Consider the following 24,313-nt stretch of genomic DNA (forward strand, 5'->3'; position numbering starts at 1 on the left):
CGGCTCATCCCAGCTGGCAGCTCCCGGAGCGTGCCGGCAGCCGTGGGGCAGCCAGCCCCACACAGGCACCTTCCTCCCCTCCCCAGTCCCTGAGAGCAGCTAGGGGTCGATCTACCCTGACACCCACCTGGGTGCAGGTGACAGGTTGGATTACGATCGGGGACCTCATGGGGGGAATCGCCTCCTCCCCATGCTCGTATGACCCACACCGGGCTGCATCCAGGTCCCCGGGATAACAGGGGGTCGATGGATGGTGCAGGATCAGCTGCAGCTGGTGCTTCTCCACCAGCTTTTGTCTCCCTGACACGGTCTCTCTCCCTGGGCTGCCTGCTTGACATCTTCCCTCCTCATCCAGGTACCAGAGATGTTAAACCTACCCTTTTTCCAATTTTTTTCTTAAGTAACAAGTATTGGAAAGGCGCAAAGAAATCACAGCTTCAGAAAATGCTGAATTGAACAGACAGGGTTGAGGTCAGCGTTTTCTGCCCCAGCTCGGGCACTGCTCGCCTCGGACACGCAAGCTCTTCCCTCTCAAAGCATCCTTGACCGTGAGTCTGAGCCCAGGGTCAAGCTCAGCTCAGCCAGGCAGCGTTATAGCAGGACAGCTTTACCCTCGATTGGAGCTGGCTTACCATGACGCTGAGGTGATGAGCCCCGATGTGACACCTACAGCTGGAGAAAGCTGCCGCCTGCTTCAGCTGCGAGACTTAAAAAATCAACCTTCAGCCTCCTCCGTGCTCCCCCAGGCCCCGTGCCCCCGCTGCCTTCAGCCTCAAATTCCCCACAAAAAACATCCAAACCGTTTCTGCAGGGAACAGATTCACCCACCACGTATCAGTCACACACCAAACCGCTCCTGACGCCGAGTTGATCTGAAAATTGCTGCAATTCAAAGTCCTCGAAACAGGAGCTATGTTTAGGATTGCATGAGCAGCATCGGGTAAAGACACATGGATCTGCAACCTCTGCGCACCCTGCAGTGCTGGAGCCCTCCAGGCCTTCTCCTACCTCTGGCCAGAGCGATAAGCAAGCTGGGATCTTCCAAAAAATCCCCTCCCTGGCCTGCACAGGGAGCTGGTGCCTTTGTCTCACGGATTCAGTGTTGCAGAGGCAGAGTCCCATCGCCTGAGCGGGCACCGGCTCTGCCGGAGGGCCAGAGCCCCCGGCTCGTGCTCTCCCTGCAGCGGCTGTTTTCGAGCCCCGTTCCTCTGCATCTGCAGAGGGAAAAGGTGGGAGAGGTTTAATACTTGCACGCTACAGCTCCCGAGCCCCAAAGATCAAGAAAAAAAACCCCAAGTAAAACAGGCCTGAGCTGCTCTGGGAGAAGAGCCAGCAGAGAGCTGCGTCTCCAGGACTGAGCATTGCGTCCCGAGGACCGAGCACCGCAGCTGTCAGTTGTGTTCAACACCTTTTGTGTTTGCCAATGTTCACAGAATCTGCAAGGAGTGACAAATAAAACTGTCACGGACTGGGGTAAGTCAGCTGCAAGCAATAGCACCTTCACCACCTCTCCTTCCTAGCTCAAGAAACCAGTTTAATACTTGTGATTTGGCAAAGAGGGCACTAAACACACTTGAGAAATGCTTTTTATCTTCACGATTTTGCTTTTATTATTGCTGGAAAGCAGGCTGAATCAAAGCAGCTGTTTCACAGTTAAGGACAAGGAGCAGAAACACCACTTCACCCAACGGAAAATGAAGGAAAAAAGCTCAGGAAGGCAGAAGAGCTGAACCCCCACGGTGCACAGAGTGCTGAAAACACACCTTATCCCTCTCATGACAGGTCACAGGTATTTAACGACCTCCAAGATTCAGCCTCTGTTTCCCCTCGAAGAGGGAAGGCAAAATTACAGCAGCAGAGAGAACTAGAAACCAGCTCTGTGCTGAGCATCCTCCGAGGGCAGAACCTGTCTCCGTTCCAATGGGTCTTCTACAGCGTCCTGGTCCCCAGTGCTGCGAGGGAACAAGGGATTTCCATGACGTGGATCCTGCAGGGATCCAGTGGCTCTTCCAACAGCAGCACGTAGACAAATGCCCAGCAAGGAGATGCCCCTTGGGGGTCCTTGGGCTGAACCTGTGTTCTGGAAGCTGCTGGTCCAGATCTTTGTCCGCCAGCTCATCTGCTGCTCCCACCCGCCCAGGACCATAGCACTGGTTCCTCCCCATGGCTCTCCATCGGCTCACCAACGCCGACCCGGGTGGGCAACCTTGGCACCAGCCCATGGTGACCACCAGCATTGCCAAACATCCTGGCGCTAGAAACCTGGGAGCATACTATAGAAAGGCTGCTGGTTTTGGCAGACACCAACTTGTTTTTATCACGCTTCAACTCAGAAGGACAGAAAATGAAGGATTTGGGGGGGGGGGGGGGGGGGGGAGATCCCAAATAATCACCCCTAGGTTTCCCGTTGCAGTCTCCAGGCGACACCCCGCTGCCCGAGAGCTCCCAGGGCTGCTGAAAAGGGTCCCTGCACCGTGACCCCCGGCAGCGGCAGAAGGTTCTAATGAAAAGGGAAATTCCCATGCGGGCAGCACAGGCAGCCGGGCGGGAGACGGCGCAGACAAAGAGCGACACTGTTCCTCGAGAGCCGGGCAAGGGACCGGCTCCGGCACAGCCAAGCTGCTGGCAGGTCACCCGCATCTGCGCTGCCACCGATTGTCTGGGGCGCATCGTTTCCTACCGGGATTTGGGGGGGATTAGTCCACGGGATGGGAGCTGGTGTCTGGCAATAGCCATTGGGGTTATCCCCAGCTGCATTGTACTACTTTTTGTTGCAAAACCTGCAGCTTGAAAAGGAGTTTCCAGCCTTGCCAAAATCCTTTGTTTTAAAGTTTCTCGTGAGAAAGGCAGAGGAATTGAAATAACTGCACTGGAGGACAACGCGTGCACTTGCATACTGGGACACCCCAAACTCTTCAGGTGTCGTAATGTGCATTTTTGGCTTTAAGTCAGCCAGGAAAAAAAAAATTGCAGCTTTTTAGGAACCACATGGTGGAGCTGGTATCGCCAGACAGGACACAGCCGCAGTGGGGAGTTTTAGGATATTATTAGGAAGTGTAGACAAATGCAGGCAGGGGGTGTGAACGTCTGTTCCCGTTCCTGGTCCACTGCCCCATCGCTCTTCCTGCCAACAAGGCAACAGCGCTAAGAAAAGAAACCTGCACGCCCTATCTCGTGTCTCTGGCAGTATCACATTATTCAGATGGAGAGGCAAACCCCTCCCAGCAGGGTGTACTAGCAGGAGGGACAGCAAAATTTTTGGACAGGGCAGAAAGGCCCAGCACAGAGCAGGTAAGCTTCCAATTTACCCTAATGACACCCTCATCTCAAATGATCCTGGTGTAGTTTCAAAAGTGTGGTCCCAAACTGCATCTAGACCTCCACTCAACTTCACTTCTAATTACTGTCAAGACAACAGCCCAGCCTCAGCCACCTTCTGTGGCTGCAAAGCTTTAAAGGCCCATAAATAGAAAATAACTGTTAAAAAATGGACACTACGGATCTACCATATTCTTCGCATTCCTTAGGAAAAAGGTCTTCAAGATGAGAGGAGATAAAAAAGACAATCGCCGACCGTGCAGCAGGATGAGAAGGGTGCAATAGCAAGGGACAAGCCTCACTGAAGATACCTGGAGTGCAAAGGCACCAATTGCTCCTTACCTTTCCCCTCTGGCCCTAAGCAGGAGGAGCACTAAGGAGCCCACCAAGGGAGTATTTGGAGGAAGACCCCAGCCCTAGGGACCTCCCATGCCAGCAAAGAAGGAATCCCCAACTGGGGACAGGGCTTTTGTGGGGTGTCCTGGACCTGGGGGCACATCTCCACCCCCGTGCTTTTCCTTCTTCGGCTTCAGGGAATGAGGGACTGCGGGTATTACACACGTGGGACGCCTGGGAAGAAGTGCCATTAGTACAGTTCTTCAGAGGAAAAGGCTCTTACTTGAAGTAGCAGGAGCATTTAGAATATAATCCAGATTGGATTCCTTGTTTCAGCTTAATCAAAAAGGCAAACTATCCTGGCAGCCTCTGGAGCCCTGCAGGAGAGGACAAAAGATCTGAACAGGCATCTGAATTAAACAATTAACAGTGAAGCTTGTATGGGAATAGAGGAACGGTGGGACCCTGCTAGGTCAGCATGCCCAGTCCTCCTCTATTAAAATCTGCCACTTCAGAGCACTTCTTTCAAGTGTGCGATTCAACTGGGAACGCAAACCTGAGCAATCGTCCAAGTTAGCACAGCAAGACAGTGGGGAAGCAGGAATCAAACAGAAATAATCCTATTAGGCCTCGAATGCTGTTTTACTTCGTCCACATTCATTAAGCTTTTTAAATGTGAAATACCATTTTCCAAAGTGGCGGATCGCCGAAGGCCCTTCACAATGCGCCTGCTTACCTGCGTTACTTTGGTGTCTCCCACCTTGCCAGGTAACAAGCTCAGGCTTTGTATTTACTCCATTATAGTTCAGATGCAGCCCCAAAATAGAACCCTATCATATTAACAATTCTCAGCTCATCCGCAACACCCAGGGAGGGAAAGGAGACTCCAAACTGGCACAAGCTTTGTACAAAAGAACCACATTTTTTTTTATTTCACAAAATTGGGTGGCTGTGTTGCAGGAATAAAACCGGCCCTATACATAGGATCAGATGAAAAAGTCAGCACATGTATTATTTATACAGAAACACAACAGTGTCAAGAATTCAGGTACTCTGTAGGATCATCGCTAGTACAGTAAAAAATAGTCTCCATCTGGATCCTTTATACTTGAAGTTGATCACGCTAAAAACAACCTGAGGTTATTCTAAACTGGACTACGGTCTGAACCAGAAAATCCCATGCTCACCCCAAAGACCCTGCAGGGAAAGGTAACATTGGGGATGAATTTCCTTTGTGGGAGGTGGAAGGCAGGCAGGCCCTGACCGTTCTCTGCTAGGCACTGTGGATTCTTAGAGCTTGACGGTGGAAAGCATCGTTCCTATGCACTGGAAGTAACAAGGCTGCAGACGATCGTCTGAGCATGCAGCGGATGTGCAAGCAGCCCAGAAATGGTTACTCCACACCCGTGCACTCTCAGGACCTGGGAAGTTCAACCGTTAGCATCGATGAGTCCATCACCTGAGTGCTCTTCAAAGCAAATCCTTTTTTTTTTTAAATGGTGTAAGTGGTTCTGTGGGTTTCAGATTATTTGGGAGATCTCTCTCCGGTCAAGCTTTAGACCACCACCTTGTACTCGGTCACTGAAAGCCACCCTTCAAATAAACAAGCAGTCTTCAGACCTTTGGCAAGGAAACCTGTCAAACCCTCTTACGCCGGGAAGAGAGCAAGAACCTGAACCACAGTCGGCAAAGGATTTTTTGCAGTCACTAATGACGAGCAAACAAGCAGTTTTGGCAGTCTGGAGGTCTGTATCAGCAGTACTGCGCTGGTGGTCTCACTCAACGAGTGCTCCTAGATTTGCCTGCTGAAGCTGTTCCTTTACCCGCAACCCCCCAGACCAAGGAAGCTCAGCGAGTGGAAGAAAGTGATGTGTGAGTTGTCCCCAGGACTCGTACCACGGTCGCTGACTCCGCCCACCTCGGCTGTCCGCAGGAGGTAGTTCTGGCATTTGCATCCCAGCCATCCCAACCCAATCCCGTATGCTAGGACTTCTCCGCTATCTACTTTTTTTTGTTTGTTTTGTTCATTTTAAAAAGTAAAAAGTATATGCTCCAAAAAAGAGGGACTAAAAATCATGATTTTATTCCTCAGTTGGCTACTGTACCAAACTACTCAGAGGGAAGGTTCAACTACCACCTCCAAAGGCAAAAGAAAGATAAAAACTGGAGCAAGAAAACTCCTACCATTGAGTGGTTTTATTCCAATTGATTCACTCCTGGCTTCATTTGCACTGGATCAATATTTTCTTTAATAAGTTAGCAAGACAGCCCCAGGACTCTGCTACTGTCCTTAATGATCAGATATCTGCAATGAACACAGCTGGCATTCCTGCACCTTCTGTGCTACAGCACGCCCTAAGTTTCCTTCTTTGCTCAAAACACTGGTTTGGTATCTGATCTTGATGCTTTGCTCTACCTGGAGAACCCGAAACATTAAATCATAGGTGGAGCGGGCATGTGCTACATCCTAAAGCTCAGTTAATGCCTCCACCTTAAAAGTTTGGGTTTTTTACCCTCCCCAGCAGAACCTAAAGCTCAAAACACCAAGACAAAAGAAACCAGAGTTGAGCACATTCTGAAAGGCAAGCAGACCAAAGCATAAAGTACTTCCCACCAGCAACACGGAGGCACTGCTGGCATCTCTGATCTAAAGCTTTCCCAAGGGAATGCCAAGTACTGCCAGGTTACGAGTGGTGGGGAGAGGGGGGGAAAAAGACTCTGTGTGTATGTGCTCGTATATGTGTATGTATATGCACACATACATGACTGGGGCAGGCCAACGGGAGGTGAAAACCTCCCAAGGGAACAGAAGGTAACTGAGGAATTCATTTTTGGTCACCACTATGTTGCTGTAGAAGTTCCTTCTTCCTTGACTGCTTAGGGAGCGGCTGAGGCCGGGGGGGCTCCTGCCGGAGGTGGGGTCACCCCTTCTGCTGGCGGAGGTGGCTGTGCAGGAGGGGGATCTGCAAAAAAACAGCAGAGAAACAGTGAGCAGGACACCACGAGAGGATGAACGTGGAAAAGGACCCCAACGCAAACGCCCAGATGTCTATGTGCCATGGGAGACGCGGTTGCCTGAGGGGAAAGCAGCAAGGACTGTCATCAGAAATGGCCACAACTGCGGCTTCCCTTTCTCTTAAGCTTCACGTGAAGCTCCACTGCACGTTTTATTGTGCTTTTCAACCACTAAGCACTGCGTGGACTCTGTGAAATAGGAAAAAATTTCCTGTTTTTTACAGAAAAGATGACAGGCATGCCACTCAGTAGCTGGCAAAGTTCATGTCAAGCAACTTCCAGAGCTGAAATTAGCATTTCTCATCTCCCAGCTCTGTGCTCCAGCCTTTAGATTATGGCTCTTTTCTATTTAAAATGGATGGAACAATAGACTTTATATAAACAGAGCCTGCACTTAAGCTCTGAACAGTGTATGTAGGTTAAAGTAGAGGAATCCACAGATGCAGCAAGTAGGAGGAAAAAAATGAAGGATACAAAAGGCCAGCTTTCATGCACAGAGAGGAGATGTTAATGGAACATGACTGACTTGTTTAGTAGGGGAGAAAAAAATGAAATTAAGATAAGGGAAGAGAGCAAGCAGGAATACAACCTGACATAAGACATTCCCAGCGGTAGAGGCTCAGAAAAAGGGAAGGAAAACTAAGGAAAGCTAGAGGACCAGAAGAATAAGGAGCAAATGTCTGAACTAAAATAGCATCAGTGGAGTATTTCATGCTTATGCTGCTTAACACCGATGAGTCAGTAACCCTCAGCAACTCCCTTCAGCTGAAGCCAAAACGGGATGGCTTTTCCCATTAATTTTTTGGGATACGTACTACAAGCTATCACAATTCCTCCCCATTTGACAATAGTTACACTAAATAACATTTTGGGGGTTAAGACTGCTGTGCTGAAGCAGACCAACAGCTTGTCCCAGGCCGCAACTAATATAGACAAATTTACTGCGGAATTGACAACAGAGCATCCTGCACCAGCCATGCCAGCTTTTCTTTTGCTTTCTGCGTTTGGCGACATTCTCACGCTCATTCAAGTAACACCCACACAGTGGCTACTGACTTCAGCTGCTTTTTTTTGGCTGGCATAAATCAACTGCATTTTCAGAGGTATAGGTATTTATACCATGTAAGGAACATTCCCAATATACTTTTCGCTTCTTCCTAATTAGGACTTCCTCTTTCTAATTTCATGGTGCTAAGTTTTCTGTAAGGTATTGTTGAACCAAATTATATTCTGATCTCCACTATTTGAGGATTTAGCTCTAAGTTAATTCCTGAATGTCTACTGTGCATTCTTCCAGACTAAGTCGAGAAAGGTTTTTGATGATGACCACAGAGCTTTAGTGTCATTATAAATAAAATAAGGGATGTTATAAATAAAATAAAGGACAATGGCTTACATTTGGATGCCTAGAGGGGAGACAAGCACTTAAAGCTTCAAGCACACCTCTGGCACCAGTCTTTGGCTGCCAATGTGCGCAGATCCTATTATTCCTGCAGCAGATAAAGGGGTTTCAACCACAATGACTTTTCCAGCAACAAGACAAGCGACAGAAAAGCCACACCAGGTACGTTCAAAACGTTTTCTGCTGGAGATCCACTTACACATGCCATTCGGAGCTGCTAGAGGAACACGAGGTCCAATTAGATTTCCTGACATCGGTGACATGCCAGGCTGGGGGGGACCACCGCCGGCTGGATGGATGTTGGCTGACACGCTTGGCATCATCCGGCCTGGCATGGGCTGTCCAGGTATCATCGAACCCGGCCCCGGCATCTGACCTGCAAGAGCAGTGAAGAGACATGATCACGAGACTCAGGTGAAACATGGAAGTGATCAGAAGAGAAAAACAGTCTAGTTGTTCTCCGAGCAGTGAGGAAAAAAAAAGGTCTCGTGCATGAGAGCCAACTCGATACTTGGTCCAAACACCAAAGGAAATGCCTTTTCATCTCCCCAAAGCCAACACACTCCCTTCAGGAAGAGCCACGGGGCACTTTTCATGTCTCAAAAACATCGGCACAAGAAGCAAGCGGAAGGTAGCACTCACAGTCAAACCCCAACATTTTAAGTGAACCCCTACTAAAAAAGGCATTTGCTAGCAATCTAAATGAAGGCGCGGGAAACAAATTGCACTAGAGTAACAAGGCATCAAAGTAAGAACACTTGATGAAAAAGAGCAGCCACGAAGCCTAATGAATTAATTTAATGGGAGAACTCAAGTCATACAGTTACAAGTTGGACTGTACAGAAATTTCTACCATTAAAAACCCTATTCTGATGTGAGGGAGGGTTCCAATAAGTCTTCCTTACAGATCAGCTCTATAAAAGACTTTTATGTTTCAGCTGCATAAAGGAACTGTTAGACTCGCCCAGCTTCGGACACCTACAACTTGCTGATTGATGCTTTAAAACCTCATTTGAAGAGATTACTTTGCATAATCCAATTACATTTACTTTTACACATTTACAGCAAGGTACAGTATTTTAGTTAGAAAAGCAGCTATTAGGCATGGATAGTAAAAGCTTCCTTCAGAAGTGCTCATTCCACCCCAAACTCCAGGCAATTACGTGAAATAAAGTGTGATGACAGAACCCTCGAAGAAAAAGACGACTGAACATACATAAAAAGCATCACAGCCACACCAGCTGTTAAAGCCAAGAAAATGGGAGCTCTGGATTTGGGACCAAGTCAATCCTTCCGCACAAACACTATTAACTCCTACTTATGCTCAGCTTCAGAACAAGAGCTTTGAATAATATTTTATTGATATCCATTACGTCCATTTTGTAGGATGTCAGGAAATTGCACCGGCTCACAGGCTATTGCCTGAAACAGGCAGGTTACAGCTCTTGGCAAGCACGCTCCAGTCAGAGGTAGGACCGTACTGGCCCACCAGCAAGTTTGCACAGCCACGGTGGACAGGGGACAAAGCAGCCTAAGACAGAGCTCAGTCAAAGAGGAAGCAGTGGGCTGGTCTATGCCTGAATGCTTGGGAATTTATGACTTAGAAGAAGAATCATCTGCCTTTTAAAATAACCCCGGTGATCAAAAGCAAACCCTGCTCTTTGGAAACTGTCACTACTTCACGCCTGTACAGACACCTCTGCCTAAGGGCCACATCACACGCTCTCACAGAGGTGAAGTCTGCCAGACATCCCAAATCCTCCTCCATCACCGCCCTTCTGAAGAAAGCTAGGGGCACCACTGAAAGGCACTCCAAGCATGCAGAAATACCTATTGAACAATCGTTAAAAAAGGAAAAACGCAACACAAATAGATGAACTTGCTCCATTTCCCCAAAGTTTGGTCCCTTCGCTAACCACACAAGTTTGCCCTGCTCAGCCACGTTCCTCCAGAAGATGCTCATCTTGGAAACCTATCTAAAGCACTTGGTAGCTTGTCTAGCCCTTGGTAGCTGGTCTCTGCCTGTAGTTTCATGGTACTTTAAACCTATAACCTGCTCTTTGAAAAAAAACCAGGCTATCCTTGCAAAAAGGCAAGGCAGGATGATGTTATAAGGGAGTACTTTCTTCTGAAATCAGAGCCACTAACAGCCCCAGTGCAAGAGAATCCAACACACCACAGCCCACTAGCTTCATCCACTCTTGGAGATCTGTGACAGAGGTGCTGAACCACCTTAAATGTACAGGGACTCTGAAGCATCAAACCATGAAAACATAACATTGGAGCTCCTGGTCATGTAAGCAAAAGGTCCGTGTGCCAACCTGACGCTGCTTGATCACAGGAGCAAGACTAGCATACCTGCAAGCAGCAGGTATGAAGCTCTACAGAAACCATCAGATTTCTCAAACATTTACAAAGGAAAAGAACTCTGCAAGTTTATCCCTGGACACACTCCATAGCTGATCAGCAGCCTGCAGCACACATCATGGCATTTCCATCACTATTTATTAAGGAGCAGCAGCCAACCAGAAAAACTGCGTACATTTGAGCCTCTAATCCCCTCCTTTGTCCCCACTATTAACAAAATATTTTCTGCTTTGGCGATGGTGAATAGCTGGTTTTGAAGAAGCCCCTTAGAATCCTTATGCCTTCAATCAACAACCTAAAGAAGAAAGAAAAGGTGGGATATTTCCTAAAATGACGTGGCATGCCTTTGTGAGTAACTCAAGGCAACCGAGTCCTGTATGCAAGAGCTCCAGTGACTGGTTCCCCTTTCGCAGACAGGTTGAGCTGGGTGCGTGGCCTCCTCACCAGCAGCAGGCTGCAAGAGGACTGAAGTGTTACCGCCGTCACAGAATAGCTCGGTTTGGAAGGGACCTTGGGAGGTCTCTGGTCCAACCTCCTCCCAAAGTAGAGTCAGCTCTGAGGGCAGACCAGGTTGCTCAAGGCTTTGTCAAGACCTGACCGACCTCTAAAAGCACCAGGAATGGAGACTGCACCACCTCCCTGTACAACCTGTTGCAGTGCTTGACCTCCTCATATCCAGTCAAAACCTCCTGTGTTCCAGCTTACATCCCTCTTACTCCTACCACACATCACTGAAAAGCCTGTCTCTGTCTTCTTGATGACCTCCTCAGGGGTACCATAGGGCTGCTGGTAGGTCCCTCCAAGCCTTCTCCTTTTGGGGCTGAACAAGCCCAATTCCCTCAGCATCTCCATGGGGAAAGGGCTCAGGCCCTTGGACCATCCTTGGTGGCCCTTTGCTGAACTCACTCCGGTTTAATCGATGCCTTTCTTGTAGCAGGGTACCCAATCCTCCAGATGCAGTCTAACAACTGCTGAGCAAAGGAGAGGCATAATCACATCCCTCAATCTGCTCCCTGTGCTCCTGTTTGTACACAGCCTGGGATGGTGCTGGTCTCCGCCAGCTCGCGCTCGGTTTGCTGCCCACCAGGACCCACAGGGCTTTTGCTGCAGAGCTGCTGCTCAGAGTCAGTCCTCCCAGGTACAGGACTTTGCATTTGTCCTTGTTGAATTTCACAAGGCTTCTGCCAGCCCATTCCTCCAGCCTGCCTCAGCCCTCCTGAATGGCAGCCCTGCCCTCAAGCATATCAACGGATACGCAGATAACTGAAGATTTAAGCAGACGCGGCATGAATTTACTGCTGCTGGCATCTGTGCATCTGTTTTGGTCCAGCTCACTCTGAGATGAGGAGTGGGCAGAAAGGGCATGGCAGGCAACACAAGAACACTGTCACTGAAAGCAACAGCCAGGCACAGGCTGAGACTTAAAGACATAGTAATCTATTAGTATTAGAAGTGGGTTAGGAGCTACAGGACCAGTGCTGTTTGGACACAAAATGCTGGTGGGTTTTCAAACAGCCCAGAACTGCCCATTTGCAGACTCTGTCATCGGTTCTGCGCTAGTGCTGAGCTCCTAGGAAACTTCACCTTGGAGCTTCAGACACGAGCATAGCAGGCAGACAACAAGCAGCCCTTCTCCATTGTGCAAGGCTGCCTGTGTGCAGAAAACAGTCCGGGGATATGTACGACCTCAGCCTGAACAGATCAGCTCTGAAGCACAGCCTGTCAGAGTACACAGCTGTACAAGGGCAGCTGGTCAAGCTCCAGAAGTCAGGATTTTCCCTGATTTGCAGGAGACAGATGTGGGAACTTCTGACATGCCCGATGTTATGTGATGACCTGTGGCACTACAGTCACAACATATGACACAGCAGCTTGAGTTTCAGTTGCTGGAAGTTCTGGGTGAAATATTAAAAAAAAAAAAACACAACAGAACAAACCTAAATGTGAAAACTCCCCCCCCCACTCCTGCATCAACAGCAATCTCAATCTACACAGAAGAAAAGGGGGCTGATCAGGCCACTTCAGTAACCGATACCCTGTTCTCTTCACTTATGAAATGTCCTTACAACTTCAACTCAAAGGAGTAACTTTCCAGGAAAAATTTATACTCTTTTCCTCCATTTACCTGTGCAAGAAGTCCTCCAAGAGTAGCTGGTATCTTCAGTGGCTGCTTTTGCAAATATAGTCTATTCCTTAGAGCCCAGAACAGAACAACACTGCAGGTTGGTTTTGTTTCACAGGCAAAAAGGGAACTCGAGCATCTGCCTCACTCTACTGATAGGCTGCATATTCCTGGTCAGTGGGAAGTCTTCTAGTGGACTCAAAATAATATTTAATAAAGTGGACTCAGCGTAGAGGCTTAGGTGTACAACTAATGCCCATCAGGGTACTTGGGAGAAAGTCTGTATGGGGGAAGAGATGACAGCTTATTTCATGTCTAAGATCATAAGAGATATGGGAAAAGCAAATAGGAAGCCTTTATTTCCTTGAATACAGAATTAAAGGTGGCCACTGCAATTCTTACGCTGCAGGTTTAAAAACTCGCTTCACAGAACTTAGTTACACTGTGGAACTCGCTAACACAGATTTGCAGAGGGTAGGTCTATCGGTGGCTATGAACACACCAGTTCAAAGTGGGCCCTAAGCACTGAGTGTCAAAATGCTCGAGGAGTATGACTGCGGAAGGCTTGATCTGCATTTGCCCCATTTCTTACCGTCTTCACAAAGCCTTTGCTATCTATCAGATCAAAGACAGCGATGTGAACATCTGGGCAGACCCAGTATATACACACACTCACAAGCTACTTGTGAAAAGTCAAGTTTGCTGGAGAACAGAGCAACGGAGCTGGCAAACCAAGCTTTAGCATTGGAAACTGTGTCTGGATCTAGATTAGCTCACACAAGGGAGACGAGCACTGCCTCCTTTTACATCCTCATCCTCCCACTCCTCCCACACTTTGACTCTAGTGTTGCACTTGGAGGGTACCACATGAGAACTGCAGCCACTTGGTACATCAAGACAACATTATTATGCTCTTAAGAACTCTGGCTTGAGTAGATCTTTTATTTTTAATGAATTCCTATACTTTCAACGCCCCCCCCCCCCCCCCCCCCCCCAAAAAAAAAGAAGGAAGAAACAATTGCAGCTGTAAGCATGCAAAAGCAAAGGCAGACTAGCAGAAGCAGATACAGGGCAACTCAAACTGCTGAGGGCAGAAGGGTGGCAGGGACTGAACCTTGCCAAAACAAGAAACTGGAGACAAAACATGGCCCAAAGACATAGAAGGCTTTGTAGCAAAAGAAGATATTCACAGCTATGAGGAATGTTATTCACTGGCAAAATTAAGGTTGATCAGGGAATAAAAATGTAAAAACTGGAACAACGTAGCTCTGTTTCAGAAGACCAGGAAAGCTGGGAACTGAAAAATCCCCAGCCTGGGAGGTGCCACATGACAGGAGACTCAACCTCTCCAAGCGTAATTTGGCCATCCTCCTTCTAACACCACATGCCTACAAGATTCTCTCCGCACTAATGAAGTGATTAATATTAAAAAAACCTCTTCTGAAGCACCTGAAGCTGGATCAGACTTACTACACACTGAGTGGCTTCACATGAGGTCTTGTGCTCTGACATTGGGCAAGTATTCCTTCAGTGAGAGAAAGGCTGTCAAACCTGCATTAATGCAAAAATTCAAGGACTATGTTTTATATTCAAATCAACCATAGTCAAACTAAAATCACTAAACAGAAATTAAATCAACTTTGAAAAAATTTGTTTCAAAGTGTGTCATGATCCTAAATCTCATAGTGATGCTCATTGGGAAGCACCCTCCTAGCTGGACCAAGGAGGCTGTAGAGCTTTTTTCTCTCTTAAATCTTGGAGATTTAAAAATAAGCAGCACTGCAGTTTTTCTGAAGAAGCCCATAAACTGAGAAGCTCCTCTGTGTTTGAATACAGGGTTGGCTGCCCATTTTTTGCCTTCCTGACATGGTACCCAACAACTGTATCTTAAAATTAGCTTAGGGTACTTGCAGAGGAACAATCCTATCACATACCAGAACTCCAAAATGCTGATGTTGAGCAATTATCAAGCAATACCCAACCAAGCTGGGATTAAGCAAGTGGAAATTACTACTATCACTATGGTAAAAATGAAGTCCTATTTCTATAGAGTTTGTAGTTTTTTTCATTTTACAAGTGATACTGCTTCAAGACAGTGGCTCAAGCATAAAATGTGGAAGCGTGACCTACATAAGGGGGAGAGCTTAAAAACAGCAGACGCAGGAAGAGATAAAGCCAAAAGGTTCAATAAAACAAGATTTAGCAGACTAAAAAAATCCTTTACACGTTAGAGATTGTAGACATTTTCTAATGCGTGCTCTGAAGCGTTCCGCTATTAGCAAACTGCCAACTGCAGATTCACATTACAGTGAAACAGATGAAGAACAGTTTTTAAACAATCTCCAAGGTATTTATCTCTATTAAATAAGCCTCTACCTCTATTAAATCAGCTACTTGAGGGGCATTGGAGTGGTAAACAGTTTTAGTATTTTTGTTTCACTGTAGCAGCTGACGGGGCATGATGCACAAAGCTTGGAGCCAATTCAAATCCTCCTGCGCACCTCTCCCTATTTACCATTCAAAGAGAAAATCTGCAAACGCAGCCAGTGTTATGTGAAGGGAGTTCCTCCTTTGGCAGCCAGGATTTCAGAGAGGGGAAAAGCAGGCTGCGCTCCGACGTTCCTCTAATCTCTGTAGGGGACGTGCCTCGCTGAAATCTCGCTCTCCTACTACTGAATGAATTGTTTCACAGTCTTCATATGGGAACAAGCAGAGAACTGCTCCAGGGAATACCTGCTAGCTTCACTGCAGAGCAGCTCTGCAGCACTGCAAGATGCACTCCTTCCCACTGGGAATGGTTTTCAGAAAACCCAGAAATCTGCACTTATAACCAACCTCTCAGACACGTCCTTTCCTTCAGCACGTCCTCTCCCCACACGCACTGCAGCAGACAATCCCATAGCCAAGAACTGTGAATAATTAACCACAATAACTCATTTAGCTTCTCATCTCAGGGGAGAGGCAGAATTTCCACTTCGCTTGCATATTGCATTTGTCACTCCCCTCTGGCGTGATTCATCCGGCGCTGACGATGGAGGCATCAGCATGCTGAAGTCGGACACCTCGGAACGCCAAGGTGCACCGTGCCGGGCTGGCGGGGCCCTGACATCCACAACGTCTCACAGCTGAGGGCTCGCCATTATTTTTCTACAAGGGAGCACGTAGGATGGAAGATACTTTGTCGAGAAGATGCTTCCTGTGTCACACCAGCAAGGACAACCGTTCTGCAGGGCAGCACGGGTAACCTTCAAATATTAATTCATCTTCAATAATACATTCTTGTAAGGAGTTAGGAGCTGCTCAAACTTACTGGAGAAGCTCTGCAGATGTTAAGACGACAGTACAACGCAAGTCACTAAAATACATCCGGCATCCCCAGTGGAACCACTGTCCTGTGGTTGACTCTTATTTACTATTTCAGCCCATAATGCCTCCTGCCTGGCCAGGTTTTCATAGTGAAAAATATACCAGAGAACACCCAACGTAGCTTTAATATTTCTGCATTACCAACCACCGTAACACCTTGCAAACCCACAACTATGCACGTATTACAGCACTGTGGTTGAATACTGCAAACCCATTTACACCCGTATGACCTTGCTTTCCTTTTATCTGACTACTCCCTGCATGTCTCCTGCCAGCAAGCTCATTACGTACGATGGATAAAAAAGAAAGCACTGACAGTTGTTAAAAAACATTTACCAAAAGGAAGTGAACTCAAAATCCTTATCTGTACCAAAAAATCCTGGAATTGCAATCAGTCCAATAGGAAAGTAAACAGTATCCAGTAGCTCAGTTTAAAACCGCAAGTTTTAAATAATAAAATGCACAACACTTACTTGAAAAAAACACAAGCCCAAAATTACTTACAAAGCATTCTTTTGCATATTTCAACCATTGACAGAAAATTATGCAAAATATATTGGGGGGAAAACGTTATTAAAGTTACTCATCCAGCCATAGTGGAAAGTGTATTCTTACCTCCTCATTCTATTTCTGCTTTGGGTCAGAAATTATTTACTAGCTGAAAATCCCCCCTGAAGGAAAAAGTTAATGACAGCTATTAATACATATCTATCACTCTTTCTTTAAGAATTTAACGAAGTCTCTCGTATTATACACCGCAAGTATCACTTGTACAAGGCACTCCACATTTCACAGATAACCAGAATAGCGCACAAAGATAAATCAATAACGTGCTTCAAATGATACAACCAGCAGCAAGACTAGTAACACAGGAAGAAATTGGGAATTTTATTTTCTGTTCTAATTACAAGGTACAGCTTTTCACAATGAAATTGGAATCCAATTTTACTCTTCTATTTTAAAAGTCTGCATTCCAGGGGAAAGGAGAACAAAATAAGCTCAGTCAAAATGACGTTAAAGTAAAAAATCTGGGAAACGAACTGGTAATGGGACTTGTTTGAAATCAGTGCCCGTGCCTGAGAACAGCAACATACTTCTGGTCATCGAGTTGACCAGAATCTCATCGCACCCAGGCACCAGAGGACAAACCAAAGGCAGCCAAACTCCGAGCACAGGCTTGCACTGAAGAAGCAGGCATCAAGTTAAACTGTACGTCACAGCAAACTGATTAACAGAGTCCTATTTCCAATTTTTAAACTCAAAGCTTTAACCATCAAGCCATGTTGCTTGCCATGACTAGCAAAAAGACAGTTAACCCAGACCCAGAAAGAAAAGCCCTGGGAGAAGCAGCAAAAGCTTCTAAGAAGCCTCTCGGGCTGTGCATTGTACACCATCTGCTGTAAAATTTTTGCTTTATGTGGAATTGACCACCAGCTCTCCTCTCTGGAGAAGCTCTCCTGGCTTGTCCTGGTTTCTCTTTCACCAAACCAGCCCATGGACACTGGCCCCTGGACTTATTTCAGCTTTTTAGCATGTCCTAACAAATTCTGCAGTCCAGCAGAACCAGACGTGGCCTTGCCGATGAGAAGCGGCTCACTGCAAAGACTGACCCTCGACTGGAGACATTCACCAGCTGTGTCCAGAGACTGACATCTAAGCTAAAGGACATTTTTGTGGAAAAAGCTTCACTGTTAACTTTTAGTTAAGAGATTTGGCTTAACTGCTTCTGTCTCTGAAACAAGAAAAGCCATAAGCAGCAATTTTTTTTAATTCCATTTATAAATGCATTTTCAGATCCTTTTATCACTTAGTTTCCTACCATCTCTTCAGCTTTCATCAATCACTTTGAAGACATACGACAGCATTTTGTTCATGGTCTACTGAACCAACAGTTACACTTTTAGTCACTATTAAGGTCAGAAACCTGTTTGAAAACATCAGTGAGAACCAAGGTAAAGTCTGGAGTTAAAAAACACGAAGCTGAACAGGAAATTGTGCAGGGTATTTCCATCTCCAGCTTCCCCTCGGGGCTGTGTTTTGGAAGGTTTCCCACTGGTACTTCTCAGTTACTGCTAAGTTTTTTTGGGGATTTTCCTCCAACACAAACTGAATGGGTCAGTTCTTCCTGCAGAGCTGTTAGACAGACCAGCAGGCAGCAACTTGTCTAAGTCTCCAATAACATCTTTATACCTGAATGAAGAATTACACTGTGGTATTTGTCACTGGGGTTTCTTGAAATTGGCCACCTTAGAGACAGCAGGTTGTTATTGGAGAGAAGCTGAGAACTCAGGTACAGAAACTGCTCCTCCTTCTTACAAAAGTATGTCAAGCTCTGCACTGGGAAGCTGTACACCAATAGCTCTGAAGCCAGAGGTTCCACTACAGGACTAAAAGCAGCAAAAAAGAGCTTTCAGATTTCTTCTGCAAGTATATCTCAGCCCTCTTTAGCAGGGTGAAATTATTTTACCCACACCCTCCAAACTTTGGCATCTCCACCAAGACTGCAGGAGACTCATGGGCAGGCATGCCGTGAGGGAACTTATGGATGTGTGGTTATTAAGGTGAAGTTCACCAGTCTGTTTCAAAGGATCCCAAATTAGCAAACGAGCAGGAAAAATTGCTACTGATTTATGTATGTACAGGTTGGTCTGTTGTTAAAGTATTGGACTATTAATGCTCCAAGACTTACAAGTCCAATAAATACACAATTGCCCTAAAAAAATGAAAGTACGGAAAATATGTAGAATAGAAGTTCTGTAGTATTTATCACAGATTCAACATGACCAACGTGAGGTGATAAAGGATTGGTTTTCAATGTATATAATACATGGGGTGTGTGTACACAAAATGCAACTGCTGACCACTTCAGCATGTCAGTAAGATTTCTGGAGGCTGCTACATGCAACGGAGATTCTCCCTGTGATGATGTACTTATCTGTGAAGGAAAGGCAAACTCTGGGCATCTTAAACTACCTAAACAGAAAATCAGGTCAATTGGTGAGTCACTATCTCTGGGGACTGAAGGATCCCTAAGTTACTATTTACACACACACCCCCCGGACTGGCTCAGCTGAACTCACTTGAGGAAACAGCGAACTTTCCCAATTTCTCTCCTTGCCCTCAAGTTATACAGAACCCCACTGTGAAGCCAAAAAGCTTTGGCACTTATGGACTTCCCACGCATTCTCTGACAAACTTCCACTGAGAGCCTGACGAAAAGGCACTATTTTGCTTTCTAGATCAGTTGGGATATGACAGAAAAAGCAAGGGGGTTGCCTTTGAACTCTCAAAGGGCCTCTGAATTCTCACCTTCACAAAAATATCAAACCAGCAAACTGTCAGACTAGGTAAAAGGCAAGATCCTAGTCCTGTATCTGTACAGCATGAGACAGCACCAGATGCTTCCCTGTCATGGGAGCCAGAAGTGCTGCACCTCATCCATCAGTTTGCTGCCCTCTAACAGGAGGGGTGGTGATGGTAGAAAAGTCAATCTATTGACTAACTTTAATCAAATCTGAAAAAGAGATGTACTGACTAATTAACACAGTACCACAATGCCCACAATACACACTGAAAGGGATCACTGGGGATACAGAGGACCTGGATGATTACAATGGGGCTGAAGTAATAAGGTATTATGTGAACCAAGGATGTGAATATATTAGAAATCAAGTTTTATTAGTCCCCTAGAGAATACAATAATGCATTTAATCTTGTTACATTTTCAGTCTCAATAGCAGCTTGTAAGTAAGAGCTAGTCTAATGGTATGCAATGATTCCCCCCTTTAATCTGTTTTCAATTTGCTATTTTTTCATTCCACAGAATGTTTCTTCATTCTGCTGCTAAGTAAATAGACCTGAGTAGTCAATACAGCATACGACAGACAAATCGAGCTACAATATTATTTGAATCTAAAAAAACCAATAGACCATATTTTATCACACTCCCAATTCAATTTCAGCAAAAACCAAAACAGCTCCCAAAACAATGTCAGCATTTTTTGTCCACAAGGGCACAATGAAGCCAGGAGCTCACTGACTCTGGTCCCTTAAAAAGATCGTTAGCTTAAGCATCTAGATCACAAGACAACTAACTCTTACTTTCCTGTCCAATTAGCATTACTCTGCATCCGTTGATCAAATCAAGTGGGTTTGTTTTTTTTTTTTTTACTGTGGAGATTCACACAGCTGGATTAGATAACTCACATTTTCATGGTCATCTGCAAATCCTGCTACTTTACTATGCACTTCTGCTCTTTTCCAAACCATACAGTTAACACAGGTCTTTTCCCAAAATGAAAACTCAAGCTCCTGCAGGCTTTCAGTTGCCACATCCTGTTTTTGATTATGATAGTCCAAACTCTTCAGTTTCTTCAGCAGCAGCCTATGCAAGATCTTTCAAAATATTTTCAGCTAACAACTGATCAGGTCTTCTTTTAGAATAGTTTTTGGTCAAGCAGTTGACAACTGACAAAAGCTATTCTCCTTCACTGTGCTCTAGTTGGATAATCAGTTTACTACATGCCAGGCGGTGGGTGCTATTCTGTTTTAAATTATAATTTCAACAACATTTAGCACCTACAGGAAAGCCACCAATTCTAACTCCCATAAATATCTTCATAGCATAAGTACAACATTTGATAGTCTCAATCCCTTTTAACAGTAAAATGGTTTAACGGTGAGACTGCAAATACTGTTAGAAATTTAATTACTTAACAGGAGGGCTGTCAGTTTTGCCATTAAGCACAAATAGTTGTTTTGAGTAAATGGCAGTAATATTTTTTATGCCCAGTGGATGTTCCTCCTCCTGAGGTGAGGCACAATCACATCGCCACCTAGTTTTTCCATCCTTCAGTATTAGGAATATCTCTACCCTTGGCATCAAGCACAACTGAAGGGCAGAAGCCACAAAGCCAAGCCCTAATAGAGCATGGGAGCATATCAGAATCAGGTCTCCTGCCAAAGGAAACTGCTTAAGGAGCTTCCTGCCTCTGCTTCTCGCTTGGGTCCTTTCCCCTAAGGTTGGTGGGTTTTTTGTTTTGTTTTTTTTTTTTTTTGTTTTTTTGTTTTTTTTGTTTTTTTTGGTTTTTTTTGTTTGTTTGGTTTTTTTTGTTTTACACAGGTGTGTCATGAACTGAAGAATTTGAGGGAATGATTGTTTTTGAAGAAGCAGAGATCACTGGGCATAAAAAAAAGGTCTAAGGAAATACAAACAAGCTAAAACATCTGAAAATGATACTTCGTGGCAGCTCCATTTTTTACTTCCAAGCTTGGCCTGACTGTCTCCAACGATGCAGAGTCTACAACCTCACTGGGCAACCTGACAGAATTTTACCTGACAATACCTCTTCCTCTGATTTTACTCTATTATGAATGACAATTAAGGCAAGGGGATTTTCTCCTTCCAACTCTTACCTGGCTGTGGTGGGTGAGGTGGTGGCATTTGGTGGTGCATCATAGGGTACGGTGGGGGCTGCTGATGAGGCAGTAAGCCTGGATGTGCTGCTGCCCCAAGGGGGTTCATCCCAGGCCCACTGGAGTGCTGGTGAGGCTGCTGTGGGTTTTGACTGTGCTGCTGCTCCATTTGCTGACGAGCCCTTAATTCAGCATATTTCAGCTGTTCCATGTGAAAATTCTGGCGTTCCGTCAGCAACTGTTGTCTCTGCTGCTCTAACTATGTCAAAAATAGAAGGGGAAAAAAGGCAAAGCAAAGTTAAGAACTATACATTTAAAACATGTTTCTGCAAATCAAATTCCTATCCTATTGATACACAACTGTCTGGTCTGCAGCAGGTTTTGGTAAAGGGGTCAAGGCCATTCTCCAGCTGGAACAGATGAACCCACCTTGCTCTGTCCTAAAGAAACTCTCAGTAATACAACACATTACTCAGTGAGTACTGTGCTAAGCATGCAGCCTTAACACAATTCTAGAAGAAAGTGTTATGGTTTTCTCTCAATCTTCTGTATGTTGGAACAGGAAACAAAAGAGATTTTCTAGGCTAAGACCAAAGCAGAATATGTGTGCAATAGCACCAACTCAGTGATTAGAGGTAGGATCCCACTCTGTAACTTTAAGTGTAGGACTTGAACATCATGATAGCCAGACAGCAATGATATGCACTGTTAAGAAGAGAATTATATAAAAACTCATGTAATTTAGGCCAATTAACATAAAATAGGCTACTTTGTTTAATTATGAAGCCATGTAGAGAGTAAGCAAGCCCAAAATGAAAGATAAAAAAGCTACAGAAAATCTTTCTTAGTATCGGGCATCTATATGATTAATCCCTGTGCTGGTTAAGGAAGCATATGTTGTTTGGCTTATTTAAAAAATTGTAACTCATTTCTACATCTATTACTCTTCAGCAATTGGACACATGGATTTGTGTGACTAGTTTACAAATATTTAATGAGTATTTTAAGATATATTCCATAATTTATCTGAAAAGCAGGTTGCCAAGGAGACTTCCACCTAGCAGAAGTTCTCCAAAAATCCCAAAGCTCCATCAATACTTTGTGTTAGCAGTTTGACTGCTGACAAAGCATGGATGAAAACAGAATACTACAGAGCACGCATTCACCAACAGAACCAGATGGGGACAGAGCCTAATGAATAATACATCCTCCTTGTTGGGGGCTGGTTTTCTGCATGTAGAGACTACAATGTGATTATTCATGCTGCCATGACTCCTTTTTCCTTGACCAATCTGATATGTTAGCAGGAAGAACTTGATAAAATGAAGAGGCACGTACACCAATGGTGTAATTGTGCATGTGTGGAAACAGATTCAGTAGGTGGCAGGCAGTTCAGAGAAGAATTACTGCAAATGACCCGAAACAAAGGCTTAGGCAAGAAGTATGGCTACACCATACTTATATTCTTTTTATGCTCTTTTGTATTCCTGCTTTGCTCTCTTCATGGTACCCTATCCTGCTACACTTAAAAAAAAAAGTCTTTACAAGTATCCCCAAACAGCATCCAGTGCCTGCAAATACACCTTGTACTTAGCAAAACCAGTGAAAACTTCCCTTCTACACATTCCCTCCTCTCAGGATGATAAAAGACAGTTTGACAGAGGAAAAGGCACATAAACACAAGTTATAACATGAGCTGGTCTTAAAACTGATGCAGAGCCTAAAACACCTGGTTCCGTACTAGGTTCTTGCATTTGTTGCAGTACTTTTAGAAGCAGATTTATGGACACAACCTACAGTCGTATCCCACAGATTAGTATTAAGACAATGGGTAGTAACACATTTTCCAGTGGGCAGTCTATCAGTAATTTGTATTTGCTCTTCAACGCTCAAAACTTAGTTATACCTGCAGCAGACGTCAGGCAAGAGTGAGGCTAAGCACCTTAACAAAGATCAACATGTATCAATTTGCCACACAATCTCCCTATGCCACCTGATTCAGGAAGTCAGCCAAACTTTTAGGCACACTGTCATGAACACTACACTCTTCACGATCCTCAATTTTGCACCAGCACGTTTCTGCAGTGTTGTGAAGTGATTCACTGTTAGAAGGGACTATTACAAGCACTTAATGTATACTCATACAATAACCATCGTCGTACTACAATTTCATCTTCAGCAAGTAACTCTTCCCTAAACAGAACGAGTAAAGAAAACATTCACATGCTATTATAAATTCTGGGTCAACAAGGCTCCTACCAAGAGGATCCCTGGTTACACACAGAGTTGGCAGCACTGAGATTACTTTAGCTTAAACTCTGAAGTAAACGTGTTTTGTCTAAAAATCTAACACCCTCCAGTCTGCAGCACAGATTTCCTTCAACACTTAGAATCACCTTACCTTTACCATGAGAAAAAGCCAGTGCAGCAAATAAGGACATATGCATAGCATGCAATGGCACGAAGGAATCTTTTTTGCTTTAATTATTCCACTAGATTTCCACAATGACAGGTGAAAAGACCAAATTTAACCATCAGAAAGCCAAGGGAAAAATTTGTATGCACATTTTAAAAAAGGAAAATGTCATATGCCTCAAAATGGAAAAAATCTGTCGCTAATAAAATATATCCCCCAAAGAAAGAAATCTACAGCGAACCTTTTCAAAATAGTTAGGTCCACTTCTTGAGCTGCCAATCAGTGTCAAACACCACACTGAAATAGCTGAGGATGCCGAGCAATCTAGAAATTCTTGCTGACATTCTGCTACAACAAAAGACCACAGTTTGTCAAACTCTATCAATGTGATTAATGCCAAAGAATGAATGTAAATTCCATTAAATTCACACGGCAGGACAAATGTGAAAAGCCCTAGCATGATGAGTCAATATCTTCAAAGCATCTAGAGTAATTGCTTATTGACAAAAATGAGAAAGCAATACAACAGAAAAATAAAAAAATTGACTGCTCTGAT

General features: G+C 45.0%; 1 protein-coding gene across 1 annotated transcript in view; it reads right to left on the bottom strand.

The window, feature by feature from the left end:
* Positions 1–5,712: 5,712 nt before the first annotated feature.
* SMARCC1 (SWI/SNF related, matrix associated, actin dependent regulator of chromatin subfamily c member 1) overlaps positions 5,713–24,313 on the bottom strand; it is a 90,559-nt gene continuing 71,958 nt past the window's right edge. Inside the window, exons 26-28 of the mRNA XM_049798146.1 lie at positions 21,342–21,600; positions 8,271–8,447; positions 5,713–6,617 (exon numbers count right to left, since the gene is read on the bottom strand). Of these exons, the coding sequence (XP_049654103.1) occupies positions 6,532–6,617; positions 8,271–8,447; positions 21,342–21,600 (522 nt within the window). The 3' untranslated portion in view covers positions 5,713–6,531. The remainder of the gene's footprint in view (positions 6,618–8,270; positions 8,448–21,341; positions 21,601–24,313) is intronic.

The sequence above is a fragment of the Accipiter gentilis genome, chromosome 4 (genome assembly GCF_929443795.1).
Source record: "Accipiter gentilis chromosome 4, bAccGen1.1, whole genome shotgun sequence".
NCBI classification, from domain to species: Eukaryota; Metazoa; Chordata; class Aves; order Accipitriformes; family Accipitridae; genus Astur; species Astur gentilis.